The sequence below is a fragment of the Sinocyclocheilus grahami genome, unplaced genomic scaffold (genome assembly GCF_001515645.1).
Source record: "Sinocyclocheilus grahami isolate Dianchi unplaced genomic scaffold, SAMN03320097.WGS_v1.1 scaffold90.1, whole genome shotgun sequence".
Classification (NCBI taxonomy): Eukaryota; Metazoa; Chordata; class Actinopteri; order Cypriniformes; family Cyprinidae; genus Sinocyclocheilus; species Sinocyclocheilus grahami.
This window is the reverse complement of record NW_015505269.1, coordinates 1,676,935-1,700,670: the sequence shown is the minus strand read 5'-3', so window position 1 is coordinate 1,700,670 and position 23,736 is coordinate 1,676,935. Positions and strand designations below refer to the sequence as shown.

At 35.6% G+C, this 23,736-nt stretch overlaps 4 protein-coding genes and 1 long non-coding RNA gene across 6 annotated transcripts; 3 read left to right on the top strand and 2 right to left on the bottom strand.

Annotated features, from left to right (window-relative positions):
• Positions 1-268: 268 nt before the first annotated feature.
• Positions 269-4,502, bottom strand: psmc2 (proteasome 26S subunit, ATPase 2). The gene is made up of 12 exons (XM_016274829.1): positions 4,328-4,502; positions 3,967-4,004; positions 3,787-3,868; positions 3,592-3,691; positions 2,877-3,008; positions 2,713-2,785; positions 2,534-2,629; positions 2,261-2,425; positions 1,828-1,915; positions 863-1,065; positions 649-745; positions 269-551 (listed from the first exon to the last, which is right to left on the bottom strand). Exons 1-12 carry the CDS (start codon positions 4,395-4,397, stop codon positions 394-396), a joined length of 1,302 nt encoding a protein of 433 aa, XP_016130315.1. The 5' UTR covers positions 4,398-4,502; the 3' UTR covers positions 269-393.
• A 349-nt stretch (positions 4,503-4,851) lies between these two features.
• LOC107587187 (uncharacterized) lies at positions 4,852-6,048 on the top strand. Of its 2 annotated transcripts, none has more exons than XR_001609442.1 (4): positions 4,852-4,940; positions 5,523-5,573; positions 5,667-5,782; positions 5,863-6,048. It is a non-coding gene; the product is annotated as an uncharacterized lncRNA (long non-coding RNA). The 2 variants fall into 2 exon arrangements; XR_001609441.1 differs by having other exon boundaries at positions 4,852-4,944.
• A 3,030-nt stretch (positions 6,049-9,078) lies between these two features.
• On the top strand, positions 9,079-13,635 carry akr1b1.2 (aldo-keto reductase family 1, member B1 (aldose reductase), tandem duplicate 2). The gene is made up of 10 exons (XM_016274827.1): positions 9,079-9,253; positions 9,917-10,084; positions 10,206-10,322; positions 10,471-10,548; positions 10,726-10,848; positions 11,385-11,491; positions 11,613-11,694; positions 11,774-11,857; positions 12,003-12,085; positions 13,226-13,635. Exons 1-10 carry the CDS (start codon positions 9,188-9,190, stop codon positions 13,266-13,268), a joined length of 951 nt encoding a protein of 316 aa, XP_016130313.1. The 5' UTR covers positions 9,079-9,187; the 3' UTR covers positions 13,269-13,635.
• Positions 13,636-13,950: 315 nt separating this feature from the next.
• On the bottom strand, positions 13,951-16,430 carry akr1b1.1 (aldo-keto reductase family 1, member B1 (aldose reductase), tandem duplicate 1). Its single transcript, XM_016274828.1, has 10 exons — positions 16,229-16,430; positions 15,814-15,981; positions 15,431-15,547; positions 15,260-15,337; positions 15,042-15,164; positions 14,834-14,940; positions 14,676-14,757; positions 14,443-14,526; positions 14,243-14,325; positions 13,951-14,138 (listed from the first exon to the last, which is right to left on the bottom strand). The coding sequence occupies exons 1-10, from the start codon at positions 16,289-16,291 to the stop codon at positions 14,096-14,098; spliced, it is 948 nt and encodes a 315-aa protein (XP_016130314.1). The 5' UTR covers positions 16,292-16,430; the 3' UTR covers positions 13,951-14,095.
• Positions 16,431-17,051: 621 nt separating this feature from the next.
• LOC107587161 (zinc finger protein 184-like) lies at positions 17,052-22,268 on the top strand. The gene is made up of 9 exons (XM_016274826.1): positions 17,052-17,243; positions 17,458-17,663; positions 17,776-17,853; positions 17,984-18,079; positions 18,164-18,274; positions 18,893-19,016; positions 19,118-19,667; positions 20,549-20,598; positions 20,716-22,268. The coding sequence occupies exons 1-9, from the start codon at positions 17,210-17,212 to the stop codon at positions 22,023-22,025; spliced, it is 2,559 nt and encodes an 852-aa protein (XP_016130312.1). The 5' UTR covers positions 17,052-17,209; the 3' UTR covers positions 22,026-22,268.
• Positions 22,269-23,736: the final 1,468 nt, after the last annotated feature.

Genomic DNA, 23,736 nt, shown 5'->3' with positions numbered 1-23,736 from the left:
GTAGTAATGAAGACCAAAGCTCAACAATCAGTTGCGCCTGCATGTAATGTGGTGCATTTTATTGTCTTTTTATGCTGGTGTGGATTTAAGATATTTTTGTATAATAAAAGCAAATCAGTACTCTAAATTATTAAACATTTATTCCTCAAAAGTGCCTTTTTATTTATATAATTTTCTACATTCATCACTAATTTATTACATGTAACAGGTCTACTAACCTGAAGGGGAAAAATATTTATTTAATCTTAAGCAATAAAAAGACAATTAGTAAGGATAATGTTTTTATTTAATCATTTGATATCACAGGAAAAGTGACAAGACATATGAGAATCCTTGAGTAATCAGGCAAAAAACTAACATTTAAGTGGGGAAAAGCACATAAGAGGAAAAAGTTTAGTTGTAAGTCATGTAGCGAGGGGTGGCGCTGAATTTAGCGTAGGATTTGATGACCTTGTTCACGGCCTCCAGAAAGTCTTTCTCTGTAGCGATTTTTCTACGAGCTCTGATGGCAAACATTCCTGCCTCTGTACACACGCTGCGAATCTCCGCACCTGAGAGAAGAAAAACACGGCAATGTTAACTATAGCTTGCAAGGCCTCTACCTTTAGGTCTATGCAAATATTGTCTATTTAAATTGTGTGCACTCACCTGTGCTGTTAGGACAGAGACGTGCAAGAAGCTCAAAGCGGATATCTCTTTCCACACTCATAGAGCGGGCATGAATCTTGAAGATGTGAGTACGTCCCTAGAAACAGCGCAAATGGTTACATTTACATATCTATCAGAATGTGATATTATACTACATGTCTATCTTTATCCAGTAAATGGTAGCTATTTTGTCACTATTGTAGCTACCACTCACTTCCAAGTCAGGCAGGCTGAACTCAATCTTTCGGTCCAGACGACCGGGTCTCATCAGAGCAGGATCCAGGGTGTCTGGTCTGTTGGTGGCCATCAGGACTTTAATGTTTCCTCTGGGATCGAATCCATCCAGCTGGTTGATCAGCTCCAGCATGGTTCTCTGCACTTCATTATCTCCTCCAGCTCCATCATCAAAACGGGCACCTGTAAGACGGCAGCGTAAGCATAATAACAGACTTAATATAGAGGTAAAATCTTAGAGACAAAAACAAAAGCTAAGATTTTAAAGGGAAATTCCACCCAAAAAGGAATATTCTGCCACTTACTCACCTGCATGTCATTCCAAACCTGTATGCATTTCTTTCTTTTGCTGAATACAAAAGAAGATATTATGAAGAATGTTGGGAAGTTGGTAGTTCCCATTTTTTGTCCATAGAAGGGAAGTTAATGGGAGCAGGAACTATTTGGCTACCAACATATCTTTTGTGTTCAGCAGAAGAACATCAGTCATAGTTTGGAACGATATGAGGGTGAGTAAACGATTACAGAATTTTCTTTTTTGAGTTGACTATCCCTTTGTTTGAATATAATAAGAGGCCATTCACACAGAGATGTGCTACCTTTCCTTTGTTTTTCTATGTAAACACTCTAGATGGATGTTTGATAAGTTTAAATTATTTTAACTTGAATGTCACACTTTTACAACACTGTCATGCAACAGACGCTGCAAAGGACTTGAGTGCAATTATCATACATGTCCATCTAGATTGTGTAAACATAGAAAAACAATGGAAAAGTAGCACAGTAGAATGGAAATATTAATAACATACTCCTAAGAATTCTAAAACTATATTCAGGACTGGCTTATAGATGGGAACCTCAAGCCACACAGTTTGAGACCGCCAAAAGAAGCTGAAATCATCTGACCCTGACTAGCCTCAGATTATTGCAAATAGGAAATTTTACCTCCAATGGCGTCAATTTCATCAAAGAAGATCAGACAGGCTTTCTTGGTCCTTGCCATCTCAAACAGTTCACGAACCATCCTGGCACCCTGGATTAAGCAAAAACATGTTATAAACATTTTTCAAGCTAAAAGAAGATATTTTGAAGAATGCTGGCAATCAAACAGTTGTTGGTCCCCATTGACTTCCATAGTAGGGAAAGAAATACTATGGAAGTAAATGGGGACCATCAACTGTTTGATTACCAGCATTCTTCAAAATAACTATAAACTCATACAGGCTTGGAAAGACACGAGGGTGAGTAAATTACAATTTTCATTTTTGGGTGAACTATTCCTTTAAATCATCTTTGGATAAAAGCTTCTTCTAAATGACTAAATAAATAAAATAAAAATCACCTATTTTTTTAACAGCTTGATGGAAAAGGCACGTACCTCTCCTACATACTTCTGAACCAGCTCGGATCCGATGACTCTGATGAAGCAGGCATCGGTGCGGTTAGCCACAGCTCGAGCACACAGGGTTTTCCCTGTACCGGGTGGCCCGAACAGCAAAACACCCTTAGGAGGCTCAATACCCAGGTTCACAAAGCGCTCAGGCTGGAATTATAAAGACAGAGATTGATTTTAGAACTTAAACAGTATTTCAGACGTGTAATACCTCCTGTTTGTTTTTAATAGGTACATTTGTATGTAGTCCTGACTCACATGGAGCAGAGGGGTCTCAACCACTTCTCTCAGCTTCTCGATCTGCTCTTTGCAGCCTCCAACATCACTGTAGGTCACATCAGGCTTCTCCTCCACCTATTTATGTACAGTACATAATTATTCCTGTGGTGTTGCCTTGATAATGTACATGATCCCAAACAACTTAAGCGGTTTCGTACCTGCATCATAGTCACAGTAGGATCGATTTTGGGTGGCAGTGGAATATGGATCTGATACTTATTCCTGTCAACTCTGTTAACAGAATGCAACTCTTTTAAATACCAGATGAAAAGTTTGTTAATGAAGGAAATATAGAAATGTCTGATCCATCATTTCAGCTTACCCAACCCTCATTCCTTCCTCAATGTCAGTCGGAGCGACCTGATCGCTCAGGTCCACCACAAACTTGGCAAACTGTTTCACATTAATAATGTACTTTGGATCCTCAGAGTCAGAGTTGATTATCTTGGTGCATCTATGAACAAATAAAACCACAGATATGAGTTTTTTTTAATGGCTGATACTGATCTACATAACATTCAACAACTTAATTACATATGATAGCACTGAAAAGCCTTGATTAAATGTTTTCTTATGCTTACAAAATTTGCATTTATTTGATCAAAAAGAGATGAAAAACTGTAATATTGTGAAATATAATATTTTAAATCAAAGCTGAATTTTCAGCAGCCTTCATCTTACACGATCCTTCAGAAATCATTCTAATACGCCAGTTTAATGCTCAAGAAACATTTCTTCTTATTATTAAGGTTGAAACCAGATGTGCTGCTTAATATTTTTTCTGGAAGCCATAAAAAAAAATCTGGATTTTTTTTGATGAATAGAAATTCAAAAGAACAGCATTTATTCAAATAGAAGTCTTTTGTAACATTATAAATGTTTTAGTGTCACTTTTAATCCATTTAATGCATCCCTACTGAACAAAAGCATTATTTCTTTTCTTTTTTTAAAGTTTAAAAAGGTAGTATATCATAAGAAAATAATCGATTTCTTTAAGGGTAATCCTTAATAACTAAAATGTTTTTGTCCTCTCATACCTGGCCACCTGCAGTGGCTGTTCACTCTGTAGAGTCTGTTTGTCTGCAGCCAGATCCCATAATGCCGGAGGAGCCAGACCTGTATCAGACTCTTTAATACCTGCAAGACACACAAAATACAGCATCAATGCATTTGTTTTACAAAGTAATAAGCCATAAAATCAGCTCCTCACAAAGAAATGACAGCACACTTACCTGTGAGCTCATTTATTTTCTTCAGAAGCTGTTGAATATCATCTTCCACTTGTTTAATCTGTCTGGAATACGTACTTTGCCCCTATTCACAAACAAAAACAAGTGAATTAATTACAAATAACACTGCTGTAACTTTTACTAAATGAAAGCCATCTGAATCTTTTTAGTACTAATACTCACATAGGTTTTCAGGAGTGCAATATCTCCTTCATCCAACGCTGAGAAATAAAACACAGATCAAGATAGATAAAAAAAATGAGATCTGCATATGTTACAGGATGGCAGACACAGCGTGTTTATCTTTCTCTAATAAGGCTAACAGACTGACATAACTAATACTGAGACATTTGACAACTCATATAATGAACGTGGTAGAGTAAATACGTGAAATAAAGAATGACACAACATTAAAATCGTTTTAGTTAAGTAGATTCGGCTTTTGTTGACAAATTCCAACTGCACAGTGGCTAGTCAATAAATGCTAATCTGTCTGCTAATTTATATAATTAAAAATTCACCCGAAAGTCTTCGCAAATAATACCTCGAATTGGTTTGTCTTCTTTCTCCTCTTCTTTTACTTTGCGCTGCTCGGTTCCCAAGTAATCAGGCATGACTGCTTTTTTCTTTGTAATAAATTTGGTTAGTGCCTGTAGAGGCAAGATTACACAGCAGGTTTTCAGACGAACAGTCACAGCGCTTTTCTGTTCCGGTGTAAGAACACAGGAAACGGCGAATGTATTTCAAATTAAATGTTCCATTTCCCCCCCAACATTTTTAAATTTTTAACATTTTTACCTTAATGGTCATATAGACAGAAAGAGAGCCATTTCCACTTGTACAAAATACATTTTTAATTATTTATGTACCTAATTTGGCATTTTACCTATTTGTTTATTTTAATTCGCTCTACCTTTTTTCCACACTATTATTGGTTATCTATAAAAGTGTATATTATAGATTAAATAAATAAATACATAGGTAAATCAATAAATAAATCAGTCTGGCATCATGCTTGTATTGACGGAGCATTTTGTGGGACTCTTATTTTGAAACACAACCCCGCCTTGAGTCATACATTCATTGTTTGCCTTTATTCATGTTATTGTTTTCATACCACAAATCTTCCACGGAAGGATTAATATTTGCTCTTTATAGTAGGTAAATTATTTGTTTGTCTTTTAAATAATATATGTACTTTGCAATGAACACCTTCTGTCATTGCATGTCTCTTAGGCTAGTTTTATTTTTATTTGTATTTATTATTATTTTTTTTTTCTCTTAGGCTAGTTAACTGGCTAAACTCTGGCTGCATTACTGGCTATTTCTTGTCGATGTGCGTTTACATACATATACACACACACACACACACACACATATATATATATATATATATATATATATATATATATATATATATATATATATATATATATATATATATATATATATATATATATATATATATATATATATATATATATATATATATATATATATATATATATATATATATATATATATATATATATATTTTTTTTTAATTATATAGATATAGATATTTGTATTTAGTATGAGTTATTAGTATTTCGTTATCGGTGTGACCAAGACAGCTTCTCAAGTAAATTCATTGCCAGAATGACTATAAAACTTGACTTAAAAAGGCTGATGATGGAATGTTGTGATCTAAACTAAATGCTGCTGTAATTACTAAAAAGATGAATCCTTCCCTATTCCAGATCCTAGAATGCATCCATCACATCAGTGCCTTAAGTGATCTGTGCTGTCAGGTAAACAAACATAGTTTATTCACATGTCTGTTTCTGCACAAGCACTATGATATATGACTTGTAATTTAAATGCAGTAGCATTCTTTTATTTAGCATGAATGACATGAACCTCAGCCCAGTGGGCATGGACCAGCTCAGCGTGCCGCCTGTGAGTGCAAGTCACCTCGGCCTCCCCACATCCCCAACGCACAATCCCATCACCACTCCAGGTCAGGAATCAAATGCCTCTAAGATGTGTGTGTGTATATATAGAGAAGTATGGAGAAGTAACACATCAGTTTTATTTCAGGCATGCCAGTCGCTATACCCAGCTTGGGTCCATCACTTGGCCCTCTTCCTTCTGCATTGTCCCTGATGTTACCCATGGGTCCTTTAGGGGACAGAGGCGTTATGTGTGGCCTTCCAGAGAGAAATTATACATTACCACCTCCTCCATACCCACACCTGGAGAGCAGCTACTTCAGACATATCCTTCCAGGTAATGTTACTGAAAAAAATGTTAAAGGGGTCATATGATGCTCTTTTAAAGATCCTTATTTTGTGTATTTGGCGTTACAGAATATGTTGACATGCTTTAATGTTCAAAAAACACATTATTTTTCAAATACTGTACATTATTGTAAGTCCTCTATGCCCCGCCGCTCTCAAACGCTTCGTTTTCTACAAAGTCCCTCCTTCTGACAAGCGCAGTCTGCTCTGATTGGCCAGCCGACCGAGTGCATTGTGATTGGCCGAACACCACAAGCTTGGGCGGCATTATGCAAATATTTCCACATAGTGAGGTAGATATGTGGGGGCATGTTAGAACGAGCCGTTTTAGGGGGGCGTGGCAGAGTCTTAACTTTGATAAAGAATATCTCTTTGGTTTTGAGACTTAGGGTTAGGGTTAGGTTCAGGGATCTTATCTATGCACAATCAGCTTGTAACACTCCAAAGAGAAAGCAAAACTTGAAATCGCATCATATGACCCCTTTAAGGTGCATTATAAACCAGTGGCTGACAATCTTTTTTGAACCTAGGAATTCCCTGAATGTACAACAAATCTAGAATTTCTTAATAATACGGTATAATGTCTTATAATAATGACTAACATATCTTATTAACATATGTATAACATATATACAACTTTTTGCAAGGATCCTGGATTCATTGTGCCACACTGTTTGGTGTCAAACAGAAAGAAATGTATGTTTGTTTAATCATTCAAGATGAAGTATTATGAATAAAATGTCTATTAAAATATAAGTTTTAATGTGTTTAATTTGCTTTATAGAGCTATCGGAACCTCTTGTTGGCAGAAATAATATATTCTATCAAATATTTTATTTCTGCTGAAATACATTTGCATATAAAGCTTTTGAGGCAAATATATAGTTTAATAGGATATATTTTAATAGATAAATATATAGAAATATATTTTTATAGTATGATTTAAGCACATTAAAATAGATTTTTCAATTATATTACTATATTTAAATATTTTATATCTGACAAAATACATTTTTAATCAAGCTTTAGGGCAAATTAAGCTAATTTATATAGGAATGAATGAATGAATGAATGATTACATTTTTAAATCAGTGTTTAAATACAAAGTCTGTATTTTACATACAAAATTGTGTTTTGTATGTACTTTAATTAAAATGTATTGTTGGCAGAAATAATATATTCTATAAATTGTTTTATTTCTGTTGAAATGTATTTTAAATAAAGCTTTAATGCTAATACATTTTTATTCATTTTTGTTGGCAGAAATAATTGCTGCTTAGACTATATTATTTCAGCAAACAACACATTTTATTATATAAAACTTTAGAGCAAATTGAGCACATTTAAATAATATATTAAAATAGAAAACAATAATTTTCAATTGTAATAATATTTCACAATAATACTGTCTTTACTGTATTTAAAAAAAATCAGCCTTGGTGATCATAAAAGGTTCAAACATTAGCAAGGTAGTGTGTACTACTAAATGGCATCATCTACGTCATTTTATTCACTATTGCACTTACATGTCATGTTGTAATCCTAAGAATAGATTTAATAGGTCACTGTGCGTTTAATCTAATGTAGATGTTCCACAATGACATCCAAGAGTTCTGTATTGTGACGACAGATGAGCATGAATGCAACTGGATGATGTTTGTACGGAAAGCAAAGTAACCACATCCATAAAAACTATTTTCATGTCAGTTATTTCAGGAAGCTCTATATTGAAACCATGCATTGTATGAAAACAATCAGGTAGTTGAACATCAAAATCAACTCTATTTGCAGGACTACACAGGAACAGAATCTCGTGGCATATATTGACAACGGGAAGCTGTATTTCTGTAATAATGGAAAATGTTAATAGAAATAATATTAACTATTATTATATTCTGACATTTCATAGTCCAATCAAATCCTACAATTTTTTCCTGTTGAAACATTTTATTTAAATGCAATAAATTAATTTAAATGTAATTGTAACATTTACGTAATATATAACATTATGAATTTAAAATGCATGGAGAATGTTGCATGTTCTCCAAATATTTTACTTTCCCTGACAAAACCATTTAAAAATATGATTTACACGTATATGGAATCATGTAAACCTGTCATATTCATAATTTGTTCTTATCTGCTTTAATAGCCTCCTTTCTTTATTCCAGAGACCGTCAGATAACTTGTCCAAAGTGTGACAAACAATTCTTGAAGACCGACCATCTCAAAAAACACTTGAACTCTCACTACGGGAAACGGGACTTCATCTGTGAAAAGTGCAACAAGGGCTTTCTCACTAAATACCACCTCACACGCCACCTCAAAATCTGCAAGGGTCCTAAGATCGGTCGAGGGCCTGCACAGGGTGAGGAGGAGGAGGAGGAGGAGGAAGACGAGGAGGAGGAGGATGAGGAAGAAGCTGAAGCCAACTAGGAGGAGTGTGGAATAGGCATGAGAGGATTCACTTCAGAAAAAAATATGTAACGGGATGAATCCAAACCTTATCTGGCCTATTTATTTGTCCTTTTGTGTGTGTTCTTGTTCTGCCCATCAGCCTTTAATTCCTGATGCCTAAATTTGTGTATGCCTAAATCAAATAGCCAACAGAAATGTAATTAAGATTTAAACAAGAAAAATTATGCATCCCATATTTGTAAGTCAAGTGTCACTGTTAAATGTATAAATTATTGGTCAAACAATAAACAAAAGAGATTGCCTTTTTGTACATTTTTGTTAACAGTGTTCCTTTATTTTTGTTTTCTGAGTTAACCTGTTAATTCAGTCAGCTCATTCACGGGAGCCATGCCTGTTCTGTACTCTGCATTTGTATTGTAAATAAATGAACATTGCATTTTACGTGCAAACATTTGATTTAAAATGCAAATAATTATGCGTCACAATATGCTACGCTTGATGCAAATGAAAAACAATTTTTCCTGACAGCAGGGTTTTATTGGTAAATATTCAGCGACGTCACCTTACGTCTGCCTTACGTCGCTCCGTCGACACAAAATTCCAGACAAGAGCAATCGATCCAGAGCTAGCTGAACTCCTCCACCTCACAGGCGGTTGAGTTTGGAGCTAGTCTGTTGAAATAGCTAGTGCTTAATTTCGCTTTCACCATGGCAACGTCTGTGAAGCTCAATACCGGGGCAGATATGCCCATCGTCGGACTGGGCACATGGAAGGTATGATCTAACTTCTATGAGAGATCGTGTTACATTATATAAGTGCATTCATTTAGCTGGCACGTTGCATGTGGAATATTGAAATATGAATAGAATAGAAAAGACACTTTCAAAAGAATAAGTTGATGTTGCACAGTAATAATGAGTTTGCAAAAAGTGCGAAAGGAGTCTTACAGGGCGTAGTTCAGACGAGAGAAGTTGCAAAGACTGTTATGAAAAGTTTGGTTTTAACGTTTTGTAATGATGATAAATAAACTGCAGCAATCCTCAAAAAATGAATGTCTGTGTCTAGAGAAAGTAGTTTGGTCATAGTGAGTAAGCAATTTTACCTCTATCAGTCTTTTGCTTGGCTATTAACTGATAACATTCAATACCTCCTTTGTTTGATAGATAAGATGAGATATTGAGAGGTGAATTTATACTGAAGTGACTAACGAAGAAAGAACATTGTTGTTAATGTGCATATGCAGAATCATATTGGGGAAAAAGCAAACCAGTTTACACTGTGCAGTTATTTGTTTCATTTAGATTTTCCTGCCATTTCATTTTCATTTTTTGCCCCTTTCCTTTCTATTTTTCTTTTTCCTTTCCTTTCCCATATCATTTCCATTTTTCTTTTTCCTTTCCTTTTTGGTGATTTGTATTCTGTCGTTTTCTTTCCAGTCTCCTCCAGGTAAAGTGGCAGAGGCTGTGAAGGCAGCCATCGCTGCAGGGTACAGACACATCGATGGCGCCGCCGTGTACAACAATGAAATGGAGGTCGGAGAGGGAATTCAGGCCATGATAAAAGATGGTGTGGTTAAAAGAGAAGAACTTTTTGTGGTCAGCAAGGTATGCCAGCTTGCACCATTTATCTCAAGAATGTTTTTTTTAATAATGGAAGGTCAAGTGCTGATTTAGTAGCTTTGTGATGAAGGAAAACTAATTCATTGCATGTCATTTTGTTTCACAGCTCTGGTGCACCTTTCACGAGAAGGCCTTAGTGAAAGGAGCATGCCAGAAGACTTTAGGTGACCTGAAGCTGGACTACCTGGATCTTTACCTGGTTCACTGGCCAATGGGCTTTAAGGTGATATATTAAAAAGTTTTGAGAAAGTCCATATGAAACACCTTCCTGTCTGTCATTTATTTATAGTATTTATTGTTGATCTTCACAATGAAAGCTAACATCTCACTGTGTAACAATATTCAGAAATACATTCATCATTGCTTTTCAGTCTGGGCCAGATCAGTTCCCACTGGACAGTGAAGGGTTAACCATTGGTGATGACACCAGTTTCTTGGACACCTGGGAGGTATGAGGACATGGATTTGATTTAGCCTATTTGATTTGTAAAGTAAACATTCACATTCCTTCTTAACAAATTAATCTGTTTGACATATTTCTGCATTCATAACAGATTTTTATTGCAATTCCAGCAATTGTTTTAGCTGTATTTAATTAAGTGTAATTATGGCATAATGTTTGTTAGGCTATGGAGGAGTTAGTGGATGCTGGGCTGGTTAAGGCCATTGGCATCTCCAACTTTAATCGAGAACAAATCGAAGCCATCCTGAATAAACCAGGACTCAAGTACAAACCTGCCAACAATCAGGTCGGTACCGTATACTCTTTAATAGGCATCAGTGTGCTTTCATTTGACAATTACAGACGGCCCAAGAAAGGTCAATATATATCTAATGACCAGCATTTCGCCCACAGCAACTGTGTAATTCAATACTCCTTCAATTTCCTGCTACTTGTCAAGAACAGGCGCAGTTATTTGTCTGGATATAGGCTTAAAATATCATTAGGACGCTGCTTGACTTTTAGTCCGCAGGCCTAATGCTTGTTATAAGGGAGATTTTGTTATAGGGAGTGCAGTATGTTTTGTTTCATGTATGAATAATCTGGAATATCTAAGTTAAAAAACAGCATTTATATGCAGAAAAAAAAAAGGTAAGCAGAACAACTGTTTTCAATTTTGATAATAATAAGAAATGTTTCTTGAGCATCAAATCAGCTTCTGATGAATCGTGGGACACTGGTTGATTACATTAGTTAGTGATTATTTAAAAAAATCCTATGTTTTTTTATACTGTATTTTTGTTTAAATATTTATTTTTATTATTTTATTTTGTTCTTCTTCAGTTCGAGTGCCACCCCTATCTGACTCAGGAGAAGCTGATTAACTACTGTCAGTCCAAAGGCATTACAGTCACTGCATACAGTCCTCTGGGTTCTCCAGACAGACCTTGGTAGGCCGCCATTCCCAGATGCTGAAGCTTTGTAATTTATTTGCTATGAAGGTTCAAGGTGCAGTTGGTGACTTTATATATGGTTTCTGTGAATAACCTATGAGCTTTCTCACAAACTTAGGGCTAAACCTGAAGATCCCTCACTGCTTGATGACCCAAAAATCAAGGCCATTGCAGAGAAGCACAAAAAGACTACTGCCCAGGTGAGGAGACCTTCGTCCTACTTATGTCAAAGCTTGTTATTGACTTATAGAATAATATTTATTTAACATTAATGCACAGGTTCTCATCCGCTTCCACATTCAGAGGAATGTGATCGTCATCCCTAAGTCCATCACACCTCAGCGTATTCAAGAGAACTTTCAAGTAAGTTCATCTTCAGAAGTCACACTCTCAATAAAGTCTTGGAATCATAGTGTTGCTAGTACTGTATCAGTATGCTGAATTATTATGATTATTGATTGATTGATTTTGATTGTTTGACTTTTTTATATTTTTTCTACACCAAAAGGTCTTTGATTTTGAGTTGAGTCAGGAGGACATGAAGTCCATTTTGGGCTTCAACAAGAATTTCAGGGCTTGTCCAATGCAGTGGTGAGTATCTTTCACAGGGTTCCCAGGTTATGGTCATCATGGAATTTTAGAACTGTTATGGAAATTAATAAAATCTTGGAAAAAATAAAGTCATAGGAGTGTAGTCAATATAAATTATAGTTTTGTAGTCAATTGTAGTCAAACTAAATTATAGTATTTGCAGGTCTTAATTAGCACTTTCACAAATCAAGGCTTTAAAATGATTAAAATCAGAGCAGAAAGTATTAAATTCATAAAGTCATGACATGAATTGTTGCATGCTCTGCAAAAAGTGAATATCTTCAGTACGGTTGTTTTGTTTTCCAATACAAATATCTAAATATTGCTAATTAAGATGCATTTACTTGAGGTGTAAATATTAAAGATATAACGTCTTGTTTTCTGAGAAATTTAACAAAATTAAGTTAATGCCTAAAATGAGAACAAATATCTGCCAATGGGTTATTATTAAAACTTGTTTTCCATTTGAGTTAATTAAGTAGATTTTTCAAAAACCCATTGGCAGATATTGTTGTTTTAATCAAAAACTCGCTACATTTTGATATCATAAAGCAAGTCTTTTTATTTTCTGGCACTTTAATACTCAAGTAAATGTGTCTTGTTTTAAGAATCTTTGGACATTTGCACTGGGGGAGAAAAAACATAACAACAAGTACCACTTTTTTTCAGTGTGATCAGAGGGTACAGTAAAAGTTATTTACATATTCTAGTGGTTGAGAGAGTTTTTTTTTTTTTGTAAAATGTATCAAAATAGAACAGAGATCTCTTGATTGTTTGTGTTTCAGTCTTAGAAGGTTTGCTAATACAAGACATTTACATTTAGAGTCCATAATTGTATTCCATTCAATTTATTCCTTCAATTTTCTTTACTTTGTCCTAAACAAGTCTTAAAAATTCTAAACTTTGCAGTCACCTGATGTACTAGAAATAGTTGTTACTGAGTACAGTCTCTATAAAATTATATATATATATATATATATATATATATATATATATATATAAATCAATATCCAGTAATCACAAACAAGTGGAAAATGGAGCGGGAACCCTGGTTTTACTATATATGAAAAGGGGAAAAAAATATTTTTGTGAAATTCTAATTTATTCATCATTTAACAATGCGTTTTTCTGTCAACGCAGGGGTGTGAAGCACAAAGACTACCCATTTAATGCTGAGTATTAAAAGAAGACATCTTGGAGCATGCGGTTTAAAAACAGGTTCCTTGTTTCCGAGATTGCTGATTTTGCCTTTGATTAATGTGAAAATCTCTTCATTTTGCTTTAAGAAACTTAGTTACTGAGAAACTTCCTTACAGAGGTACTGTGATATGTGATTTGCAGGTTTGGAATTTAAAGCAAGCCTTATTATAGCAGCCACTATACTTCAAATGAATTTTCTTTCTTTGCCCATAAAGTCATATTTGTTAATGCTTTGACCATTTTAAGCTGTTACTACTTTAGAACAGATGTAAAAAGACTTGCATTAAATGTATTATGACAAAACAATACAAATGAATCATAAGGAAGTCTGAGAAACTAGTAACATTTTTTTCTTTTTTATTTGAACAATGTCACACATTTTGCACAATTGGGCAGATAACATGAGAAAGTATTGGTCCTTTGAATATATATATTTTTTATATTAATTAATACACACTCCTTAATTTCATAAAATGACAACAGAAGCACTTCCAGTTCACAAGAGCAGCTCTTGTTTACTGTATTGATGTATGCTTTTAAAAATCCAAATAAAGTTCTGCGTCAAACAGCTCTCTGGCTTACGTTTTTAAATGTGTTTCTCGTGTCTTGAACTGCTCACTTGACGTTTACTTTACAATTAACCACATTTAGTCCCTCAAATGACAGTATTACAGTTGAGTAAATGTTGATAGTGGTTTTGCTCATATCTTTCTTGCAATCTCTTACCAGATTACTGACATACTTCATTTATCCCTGATGAGAAATGCAGAAGTCACATTTACTTCATATTGCAGTTAGAAACTGGATTAATTAGTATTCTGCATTCAATGGATAATCCTTATGCTTGGAAGCCCTGCAATAATAAGGCAAAGGAGGCCATTAGTTAACACTTCTAGAGACCTAATACTACACAAATGGATACAAAGTCCACTGCAAATTTGCATAACGATGACTCACCATTCCAGCATAAAAGCTCTCCAGTTTCTATTAAAACTCAGTATGGTGTTCATCTCTTCTTTACTCAGTTCAAAATCAAAGACCTGTAGGGACAAAAGTATACAGTATGTTGACCATTTACAAAAACTGATTGGGTTATTCTTGTATATCTGGTGTACTTGTGCAACATGTAGAACATGGTTTAATTCAATTGGAAATACCTCGAAATTCTCTTTGATTCTCTTAGGGTTTACAGATTTGGGAATGACCACAACATTCCTCTGCATGTGGAAGCGGATTAGAACCTGGAAAGAATTCCTTGCTTAGCATGTCATATAATGAAGGCATTAGTAATAATGCAAATATTACAAGGGTCAACTTACATTAAAACACTGTACTTCAAAGTTGATGGATACGTGAATTTAGTCATAAAAAAATGCACGTTTACACCTACCTGTGCTGTGGTTTTACCATGCTTATCTGCAATGGCCTTGATTTTTGGGTCCTCCAACAGTGATGGCTCACCTGCCTGTGCCCTAAAGCAAGTCAAATCTACATTAAGTAATGTATAGCCATCTCACTATTAATGAACTAACGAATTAGAGTGCTTACCATGGTCTGGTTGGGGAACCCAGAGGACTGTATGCAGTGACTGTAATGCCTTTGGACTGACAGTAGTTAATCAGCTTCTCCTGAGTCAGATATGGATGGCACTCGATCTGGAGGTGAAAAGCAGTTATTGGAAAGATTTTGGCACCAGTGAACTGCAAAGTCTTAATCCGCTTTAAGTTCTTCAGATTTACTGCAAACAACACATTACCTGATTGTTGGCAGGTTTGTACTTGAGTCCTGGTTTATTGAGAATTCTCTCAATCTGATCCCGGTTGAAGTTGGAGACACCAATGGCCTTGACCAACCCAGCATCCACTAACTCTTCCATTGCCTTTGTGAGAAGACATTAACATTAATGTACAGTAAACAGCAATTGTTCTTTTATCAACTATCAAATGTAAGTTACACAAATCTCAAATGTATTACCTCCCATGTTTCTAGAAAGTTGCTGTTGTCTGGAATTACTTGGCCATTCTTATCGAATGGGAAAAACTCCTTTCCAGGCTGCCAATTTTAATACACAGATCAGTATACATTATGCACAGAAAAAACAAGCAATTCTTATTTTATTATTAGTTATATACTTATTAGTACTACCTTAGTGCCCATGGGAAAGTGCATTAGGTAGAGATCAACATAGTCCAGTTTTAGGTCACTTAGAGTCTTTTCACAGGCTCCTCTTACCAAGTGTTTTTCATGGTAAGTGCACCACAGCTGTAAAAAAAATGCAGGATTTAATTAATGGCCAAAGTTCCTTTCAAATAATGTATTTGTTGAGCATTTTTCTACATTTTTAACTGTAATCAAAGCATGACGTAACAGTGGATTATAACACACAATAATACATGTTATACAAATGCCTTGTGTATGATCTGTGACATGGTTTGATGTTGTGTGAAATTGCAAGGCACATTATTGGCCTTGTGAGACCATGACTCCTGTCATGTGCCTCAGATACAAATTTTTACATGTGCTTCTACCTTGCTGACTATGAATAGGTCCTCTCTCTTCACCACTCCTTGGTTAATCATGGCATTGACTCCTTCCCCAACTTCATTCTCATTTTCATACACATGGGCTCCATCAATGTGGCGGTAGCTGGCCAGGATGGCTGCCTTTACAGCCTCTGTGACCTCACCTGGAGCAGACTGGAGCAGGTTTCAATATGTTACTATTAAATCTTAATATAGGCTACCTTGCAAATATGATAAAATCTCAGAAATGACAAATAAAACGTGAAAAGCATTAATATTAAATAGAACTATTTCCAGTGTTTAATTGGTAAACTACAATAAGCAACAGCAGAAAAAAAAAAAACAATTGCTATAGTTGAAACCATCCAGAATGAAACTGTACTGTACAAACAAACAAAAAAAAAGAAAAGTGAATACTCACCCTCCATGTTCCCAGTCCAAAAATTGGCATTTTAGCTCCATTATTAAGAGTTACAAATGCCATGGTGACTTTTAATATAAAGCACTTATTATACCTAATATAAAACACTTGCTAGTCTGCACACTTTCACAGCCTTCTCACTCTGCAGCAGCCTCTTCTTTTGAAGCTCCGTATGTAAGTGGATTCGATTGTTAATGGTCAGGTCTGGAAACACCCCTTGGAAGGTTTAAAGGCTAGAAGGGATACATACGGCGCTACTGGGCATGCGCACATTAATACAGCGTAAGTTTTGTCACACTGTACAACAATAATTACTATTTTTGCATTATTGTAAGGGGTAGGTTTAGGGTTGGGGTAGGTGTAGACGTTCATAAAACACAATCTAATAGGTAGAAAATGTAATTTATTGGTAGCTTCCGGGTTTAGCTGTATCCCTTCTAGCCACAGGGAGTTGTATTATTTAAAAGAATAAATGAATTTTAAAATATAATATCAATTACAGACATTAATAAAATACTTTTATGTGATTGCTTCTGGTTTTTAAAACATGAATGACATGATATATCGATAGTAATAACTGCAACAAATACATCTGCAAATATATTTTTTTACAGTATATAACTTTCTTTCTTTCATTCATTTAGACAGCTTTAAGAGTTTTTATTTAGATTTCTAAAATCTGAATGACACGATGAGCATAGCAGTGAAGCATCTGCGTTTGTTATTTTAAACACCGAAGCACTTGTAGCAGCATTTTATTTATTTAATTATTTCGTTTAATTTTAGCGGACGCCTCAAGCTTTTATTTTGAAACTATTTCGTAATGTCGTCGTCAGAGCTGTGTTCACACCCAAAACATTCGAGACTTGTAATGTAATTTTGCGTGGTAAATCTACTAAATTCTGCACAACAGAAATGAGCGATTTGACAAGTAACACGTGAGATTCTTGACTTCAAGAAAAGCAGCTAAATAACTACATCATGGACAGTGAATTCCCCAGACAAGAGCACTTAGGTGAGAGTTTTTGTTTTGTTTATTTGTTAGAAATGCCGCAAGTGTGTCATTTATCATCGAAGAATTTTCTTTCTTTGCAGATATTTGAACTTTAACTCTTTAGACAGCTACAAACAATTGCTTTTTAATTGCAATTTTAATATTTACTCACCCTAACTCCACTGACCTGATCATGGTTGTTTTATTTTGACAATGCTTTAAAATGTAATTCCAGACAGAATTCCTCTCTCTCTCTCGGCCCTGCGCCTCTTGGTCCCTCCTGTGCGCCTCATGTCTGCCTTCATGTGGAGAACTGTACAGCAGAAGGATGTGCAGCAGTATGGGATGCTGGCAGATTTGGTTTCATTGGTGTCAGAGGCAGTTCCAGAACTGGTTAGTCATAAACTTGGAGTTCAACTCATTCTAGGACTGCGTGCAAAGGTAAGTGACCACAGATGAGTTGGTCAAATGCTTCAATAAATATATTATTCATGGAAAAATCATAGCTGAATAGTTGTCTGATAACGAATACTCTTTTTCTTCTTGCATCTAGCTTGTTTTGGAGTTGTGTGAGAGAGACAACGCTGCTGACATGCACGCAATTCATACTCACCTCAACAGCATTCAACTTGTAATTTTCATCATTTTATAATTATGTCTTATTACTGATACTTTCGAGCAATTCTAGCTTTTCGTTGTTCCAGTGTTTCAAACACTGTAAAGTGTTAACAAGAAATGAAAACGATTGTGATGTCAAACAGGTGGATCGCACTGTGGTTGGAGAAGCAGGTGTTGGTTTTGTGGAGCTGGTCCAAACACTTATTAAAGATGTGGATGAGAAGGAGCATTTCTTCCTGGTCAGATCTTATAAACATTATGTTAAGGGTGCTTTTGATTCTTTGTTTTGCTTATTTCTCTGTCCTTCTCTCTGGTTTCTATAGCACGTGTTTCCTGTGGATTTCGGCACTGACTTTGACTCAGCCATTCAGGTCCTGATGTGGCATTTCCTGTCTAGGCTGGAGCACTTCCTGCCAATTCCTGACCTTCAGCAGGTGGGTCACGAGGCATTCTAGAATCCTAGAAGTTGTGTTTGGGAGCTACAACCTATTTTATTCAACCTGGAGTTTTTGCAAAGATGACACTGAAAACTAAAACACTATTTTTTATCATCTTGTATCATATTATAGTACTACTTTGGGAGAAACTATCCACTATGATCTAGTCCTTTAAGGCATATATTATGGATATTTGGATTATCGTGATTTCAACAGTGTTATTTTAGTATTGTTTATAAACTTTTATAACAGTTTTATTAATATTTTGAATGAGCTCTTTTTATATTTTAATTGAATTAAAATACATTTTTATTAGTTTAAAGTTTGTAAATAGCTTTTATTTATATTAATTTCATTTTTAGTTTTATTGCATGTTTAGTTTTTCTCATTTAGTAATTTTAGTTCTTCAACTAAATTTTTCTTTAGTTTATGTTTTTCATCTAATATTGATCATTTATTTTACTTCAGCTTTTTTCACTTAACAGAAATGTTTTTTTAATTGTTTTAGTTAATGATAACAACACTTTCAATATTTATGAAAGATTTTCTAATAAATTAGGTCAAAAAAGAATTGTATATGTCCTAAGTTTGCTATTGCTAACCTTTTGGTTTTAGACTCTGGCTTGGCTTGACCCAATGTTGCCTGTTTCTAAAGAGTGTGAGGAGTTCAATAGTCATTCAGATCACTTAAAGACACTGTTTGAGCACTACAAGAACCTTGGACATCTAGATACCAAATGTAAGAATTTTATGAAGCCTGTTTGTCTTCAACAATTTGCTGAAACCAATAACAGTCACGGTAGCTTCTGTTTCTAACAGTATATTTCCATATTGTGGCAGATTCTTGTCAGCCCATAAATGCAGGAAACTGCATCCTGTCCACACTCTCTGGCAAAGCAGGTGACATCCATCAGAAAACAGTAGGTCACGTTCAGATGTTCGACAGACGGACTTCGGACCACATTCAGAAAAGTGCCGTGGAGTCAGTAGTAGGAGCATCTGAATGTGCTGAGACTCTGGTAGGACCGAATGAAGATGGAGAGCATCTCATTCTAGAATCAGAGTGTGCAAGAGGTGTGGGTTTAAATGATTCTGGGCTAACACTTCGAGAAGACCACAGATCTACAGATGTAATAGAGGAATCAGACTCTAATACTGAACCGTCAGAGTTTCTATCATCTCCTTTGTCTGCGCAATCAGTGTCTGAAAATAGTGCTGTACCCAAAATAATTGTGGGCAAGGGCAGATCTGCATGGAAGCCTAAAACCGCGTTGAAGATTAAAATGGTCAACCTACAAAAGCTGACGAGAAAACCAGCAACTTCTAAGAAAACGTATGGAACAAACCTGCAGCATCAGGCAGAGGTAGACTCCGTTACCTCAGAAAACAAGTAAGCTCATCATTTGCTTATTGTTGTCGCAGTTTCAACATTAGTATTACTATGCTCGCGATCGTAAGATATAACATAAGAATATGTAAGAACATATTCTTGAACATATGTGTGACTCCTAATGTCTTCATTAAAACAAATTGGGTACACACTACACAGAGCAAATATTGTTTATTATACTATAGTATAGGTTGTTGAAATTCATATCTGAGTTAAGATGACTTACATGGGCTCTTAGAAATGTTGGTTTCAAGTGTTGTTTTTGTTCACTATTAAAAGCCATTTTCTGTAATTGAAATAAAGCTGAAGTAAAATAAAATATAAATATTATAAACTTTAACTTAAAAAAACAACAACTTTAACATAACAAAACAAATACGTTTAAATTGAATTGCTAAAAATATTAAAACAGAAATAAAAATAAATTCAATCTAACAAACTGCAAATGACAAAGCACAAAATTACTAACTTAAATAAAAAAACGGAAAATATAAAACTTAGACGCTACTTAAATTTTTTTATAAATAGTATAATATAAAAATAGTTGCATTTGGTTTCAAAAACCCTTTTAGCAATTTTCAAGAAAGAATTCAGTTTTCCATTTCAGTTTAGACTTAAAAAATATCACATGGTATAACTTTAAAATAAAAAGTAATATATTTATTTCTTGTATAATACATCATATGTATCAATAAATGTACTTAATCTTTTAAATGTTTTATTAATGCTTTATTTTTTTCAAGGTACATTTTTTTATTTTTTTAAAATATGAATTATTAATTCATATATATGACTTTTTTGAGGAGTCACATAACACATGACATTTCACAACCTTAACTTGCACATCTATTTATTGTGGTACTGTTGTTAAATGATTTTAGGGGTCACCCTGTGGAGTCTGATACATCTGATTGCACCTTAGATAACACAAGTGAGTCACTTTCTAATCACTCCACTATTTATTTTGAGGTTCTGATGTACAGATGCCATAGAGGTACATATCAAAAAATGAATGAATGACTATGTTGATGATTGTTTATTTTTACAGATGGATCCTCTCACACATACTCATGCTTGCAGTGTCCATTCAATCACTCTCAGGTGGAAAACCTCAGAAGTCACATAATGAAAGTCCACTCCACTAAGGTTATGGGAAGTGAGACTGCAGTCGACCCCTCTTTGCCCAACAGCTGCCATGTTTGTGGCAAAAGCTACAGCTTCCCATGCTTATTAAAAGCCCACCAGCGCACCCACACCGGAGAGCGTCCTTTTCTCTGTCCGGTATCTAAATGTGGGCGCAGTTTCTCCCATTCCTATGCCCTCCGTCGCCATAGACTCGTTCATGTGGCCATCCTAACATCACCAAATGATGTTCCTGAGGAAAACAAAACACAAAAGCCAGAATCCCAAACTTATGACTGTCTGTACTGTGTAGAGACCTTCAGCTCGCTCAGCGCCAGGAGAGACCATCACAAGACCCACCCTGAAGAAGCAGTGCATCGCTGCAACGCCTGCGGGAAGCAGCTCAGCTGTCAGGCAGCTCTAATCAGACACAAGCGGATCCATGCAGAGGAACGACCCTATAAGTGTACCGAATGTCAGTCCACCTTCATCTGCTCAACCTCGTACAAACGACACATGCTGACCCATCAACCAGAGAGACCATTCCTTTGTACATGTGGGAAGGGCTTCACATACCGTGGTGCTCTTTTGGCTCATCAGCGCATCCATTTGGAGGAGAGACCATACCATTGCATGGACTGCGGAAAGGGTTTTCTGTACCCCGGGGCTTTGGCGAAACACCAGAGGACCCACTCCAAAGAGAAACCATGTGGGAAGAACTCTAATATAGAGAACTCTCTTTGTTCACACTCGGACAGCCACGGCACAGAGAAAACTTTTAAATGCACTCAGTGCGACAAGTCATTTGGGTTCAAGGCCAGCTTGACCCGGCATAAACTCACACACACCGGAGAAAGACCATTCCTTTGTGCAGACTGCGGAAAGGCCTTTTTCTCCCTTGGAGAGTTGCTTAAGCACCAGCGCTACCACACAGGACATAAACCTTTCCAATGCTCAGACTGCAAAAAGAGTTTCACGCAAGCCTGCTACTTGCAGGTCCACATGAGGCACCATACAGGCATACGGCCTTATTCGTGTTCTCAGTGTAACAAGAGTTTCTTCAGTTCTTCCCGCCTTAAGAGACACCTGCGGATTCACACGGGAGAGAAACCCTTCCAGTGCTTGGACTGCGGAAAAAGATTTCAACAGTCATATCATCTGAAAGTGCACTTCCAGACTCATGTAGAAAAGAGATCTGAAGGCAGGGTGTCTAATGTTTCATTTATGGCATCATAATTACTTAACTTGGGGGGAAAGAATATAAAATATTATAAAGTTAAGAGTTTACACACTTTTTGCTTTTTGTTTTCATATCTGCTCTCATACATACAGGAACCTGTAATGTGAATCAAATTATGTTTTATATCAACAGTAAGTGAAAATGATGTGGTTAGGGACATGTACAAACTGTTTAATAAGTGTTTATTTGGTGAACAGTTTGTTTTGGTGTTTTTATGGCTGAGGGCAATAAAAAACATATTACAGTAACTATAAAGGTTTTATATTATAACCTCTATTTATGTATTATATAAGGGTTAAATTACCTAACACCAAAGTAAAATGCGACTCTAGTTTTAGTTTGCTTAATTTGATCTAAAAGACGAGCCTCGACTGTGCCTCGAAGGTAAATTGGAAAGCTTTGCATTGTCTTATTAGTTTTTCAGTGTAAGTTTAAACAACATATACATAAACCAGTGCATGTCCTCTGCACTACTAGCACCGTCCGGCAGGTGGCACCAACACAACGTCCAACACAATTAAAATGCGTTCCACGTGTTCACTGTTGCTCCACAGTGTTTACAATACCTACCAGCAGCTCTCAATAACAATAAATGGTATGAAAACATTATTTTTCATCATCATCTTTCTGGCTCTGGATATAGTTATTGATTAGATTTAACAGCAGATGATTTTGAAACTGAAATATATATATTTTATATTTTGAAAATTATGCTCAAACCATAGCCTATTGAATCTAATTTGGATTCAACTCCCATGTCTGTGGTCCATCAGCAAAGAAGCATAGGTGAAAATATAATCAAACAAATGATATGCCTTTAATGTGATAAATTGACAAAAGACATGACAAAGTACAGAAAAATGAACAAACAACAAAAACAAAAAGGAATGCTGATTTCTTGCTGTTGATGAGGAATGCTTATTTCTTGCTGTTGATGACCCTAACAAAACCGACCTGGAGCTCAGGTCTTAAAAGCATTTCAGTGCCCAGTGAACCCTGTGATTCTGAGAATCCCAGAAGAAGAAAATTCATTGAATTTAAGCTTTATACTTTAGGTCTTTGAGACCCCAATCAGAAGATGATTTATGTATTTTAAGCCTTCTGAATTCATATGCTAACTTGGTCATTAATTTTAGTATACTCTTTCCTCCAGTGAGTTGTTAATTGGTGCTCGATTAAAACTGGATCATCCGATATGATTTGTAAATGAATCATTTAGACTGGGTTTCCAAAACAGATCAATTGATTCTTTGAAAAGATCTGACTTTTTCCACCAACTGGACATTACTGACTGAAAATCTTGACATTTCAATTTGTTCCTCACACACATCTATAATATGGCTTTTGAAGACTTGGAATGTAGTGCACAAATTTCATGGGCTGCTTTTACTTAAATTTTGCTTTTACTTACTGCATCCTTTTACAAGCTTGAAAGCTCCATTACCCTCCATATTTTCCTCTTCCTTTAGGTTTCTACAGCTGTCATTTATGGACTCCCAAAAAGTAAGATTCCTGCCTTTCTTTCCTTTTTTCCCCTCACAGAGAAACATAAAATCAATACAGCTATATTAGAACACAAAGCAGCAAAGGGCAGACACTTGTGGGTGGTTGTTTGGAGTCCCTTGGTCCATTCATTCTGTAAGTGTTTCCAGCTGGGATGGGAAAGGCCGGCGCCTGCCCAGCTGCTGTGCACTGACCTTCCACTTA

What these genes read in the sequence shown, in the direction of transcription:
- psmc2 (XM_016274829.1), bottom strand. Translation starts at nt 4,397, where the DNA reads ATGCCTGATTACTTGGGAACCGAGCAGCGCAAAGTAAAAGAAGAGGAG. An exon ending in CTACTGTGACTATGATGCAG is followed by an intron (nt 2,630 to 2,712) that starts GTACGAAACCGC and finishes GTACATAAATAG; the next exon opens with GTGGAGGAGAAGCCTGATGT. An exon ending in TGAAATTGACGCCATTGGAG is followed by an intron (nt 1,066 to 1,827) that starts GTAAAATTTCCT and finishes GCCGTCTTACAG; the next exon opens with GTGCCCGTTTTGATGATGGA.
- akr1b1.2 (XM_016274827.1), top strand. Translation starts at nt 9,188, where the DNA reads ATGGCAACGTCTGTGAAGCTCAATACCGGGGCAGATATGCCCATCGTC. An exon ending in ACAAACCTGCCAACAATCAG is followed by an intron (nt 10,849 to 11,384) that starts GTCGGTACCGTA and finishes GTTCTTCTTCAG; the next exon opens with TTCGAGTGCCACCCCTATCT. An exon ending in AGGGCTTGTCCAATGCAGTG is followed by an intron (nt 12,086 to 13,225) that starts GTGAGTATCTTT and finishes CTGTCAACGCAG; the next exon opens with GGGTGTGAAGCACAAAGACT.
- akr1b1.1 (XM_016274828.1), bottom strand. Translation starts at nt 16,291, where the DNA reads ATGGCATTTGTAACTCTTAATAATGGAGCTAAAATGCCAATTTTTGGA. An exon ending in ACTTTCCCATGGGCACTAAG is followed by an intron (nt 15,338 to 15,430) that starts GTAGTACTAATA and finishes TAAAATTGGCAG; the next exon opens with CCTGGAAAGGAGTTTTTCCC. An exon ending in GGTTCCCCAACCAGACCATG is followed by an intron (nt 14,758 to 14,833) that starts GTAAGCACTCTA and finishes GACTTGCTTTAG; the next exon opens with GGCACAGGCAGGTGAGCCAT.
- LOC107587161 (XM_016274826.1), top strand. Translation starts at nt 17,210, where the DNA reads ATGGACAGTGAATTCCCCAGACAAGAGCACTTAG. An exon ending in CCCCAGACAAGAGCACTTAG is followed by an intron (nt 17,244 to 17,457) that starts GTGAGAGTTTTT and finishes ATGTAATTCCAG; the next exon opens with ACAGAATTCCTCTCTCTCTC. An exon ending in CAATTCCTGACCTTCAGCAG is followed by an intron (nt 18,275 to 18,892) that starts GTGGGTCACGAG and finishes TTTTGGTTTTAG; the next exon opens with ACTCTGGCTTGGCTTGACCC.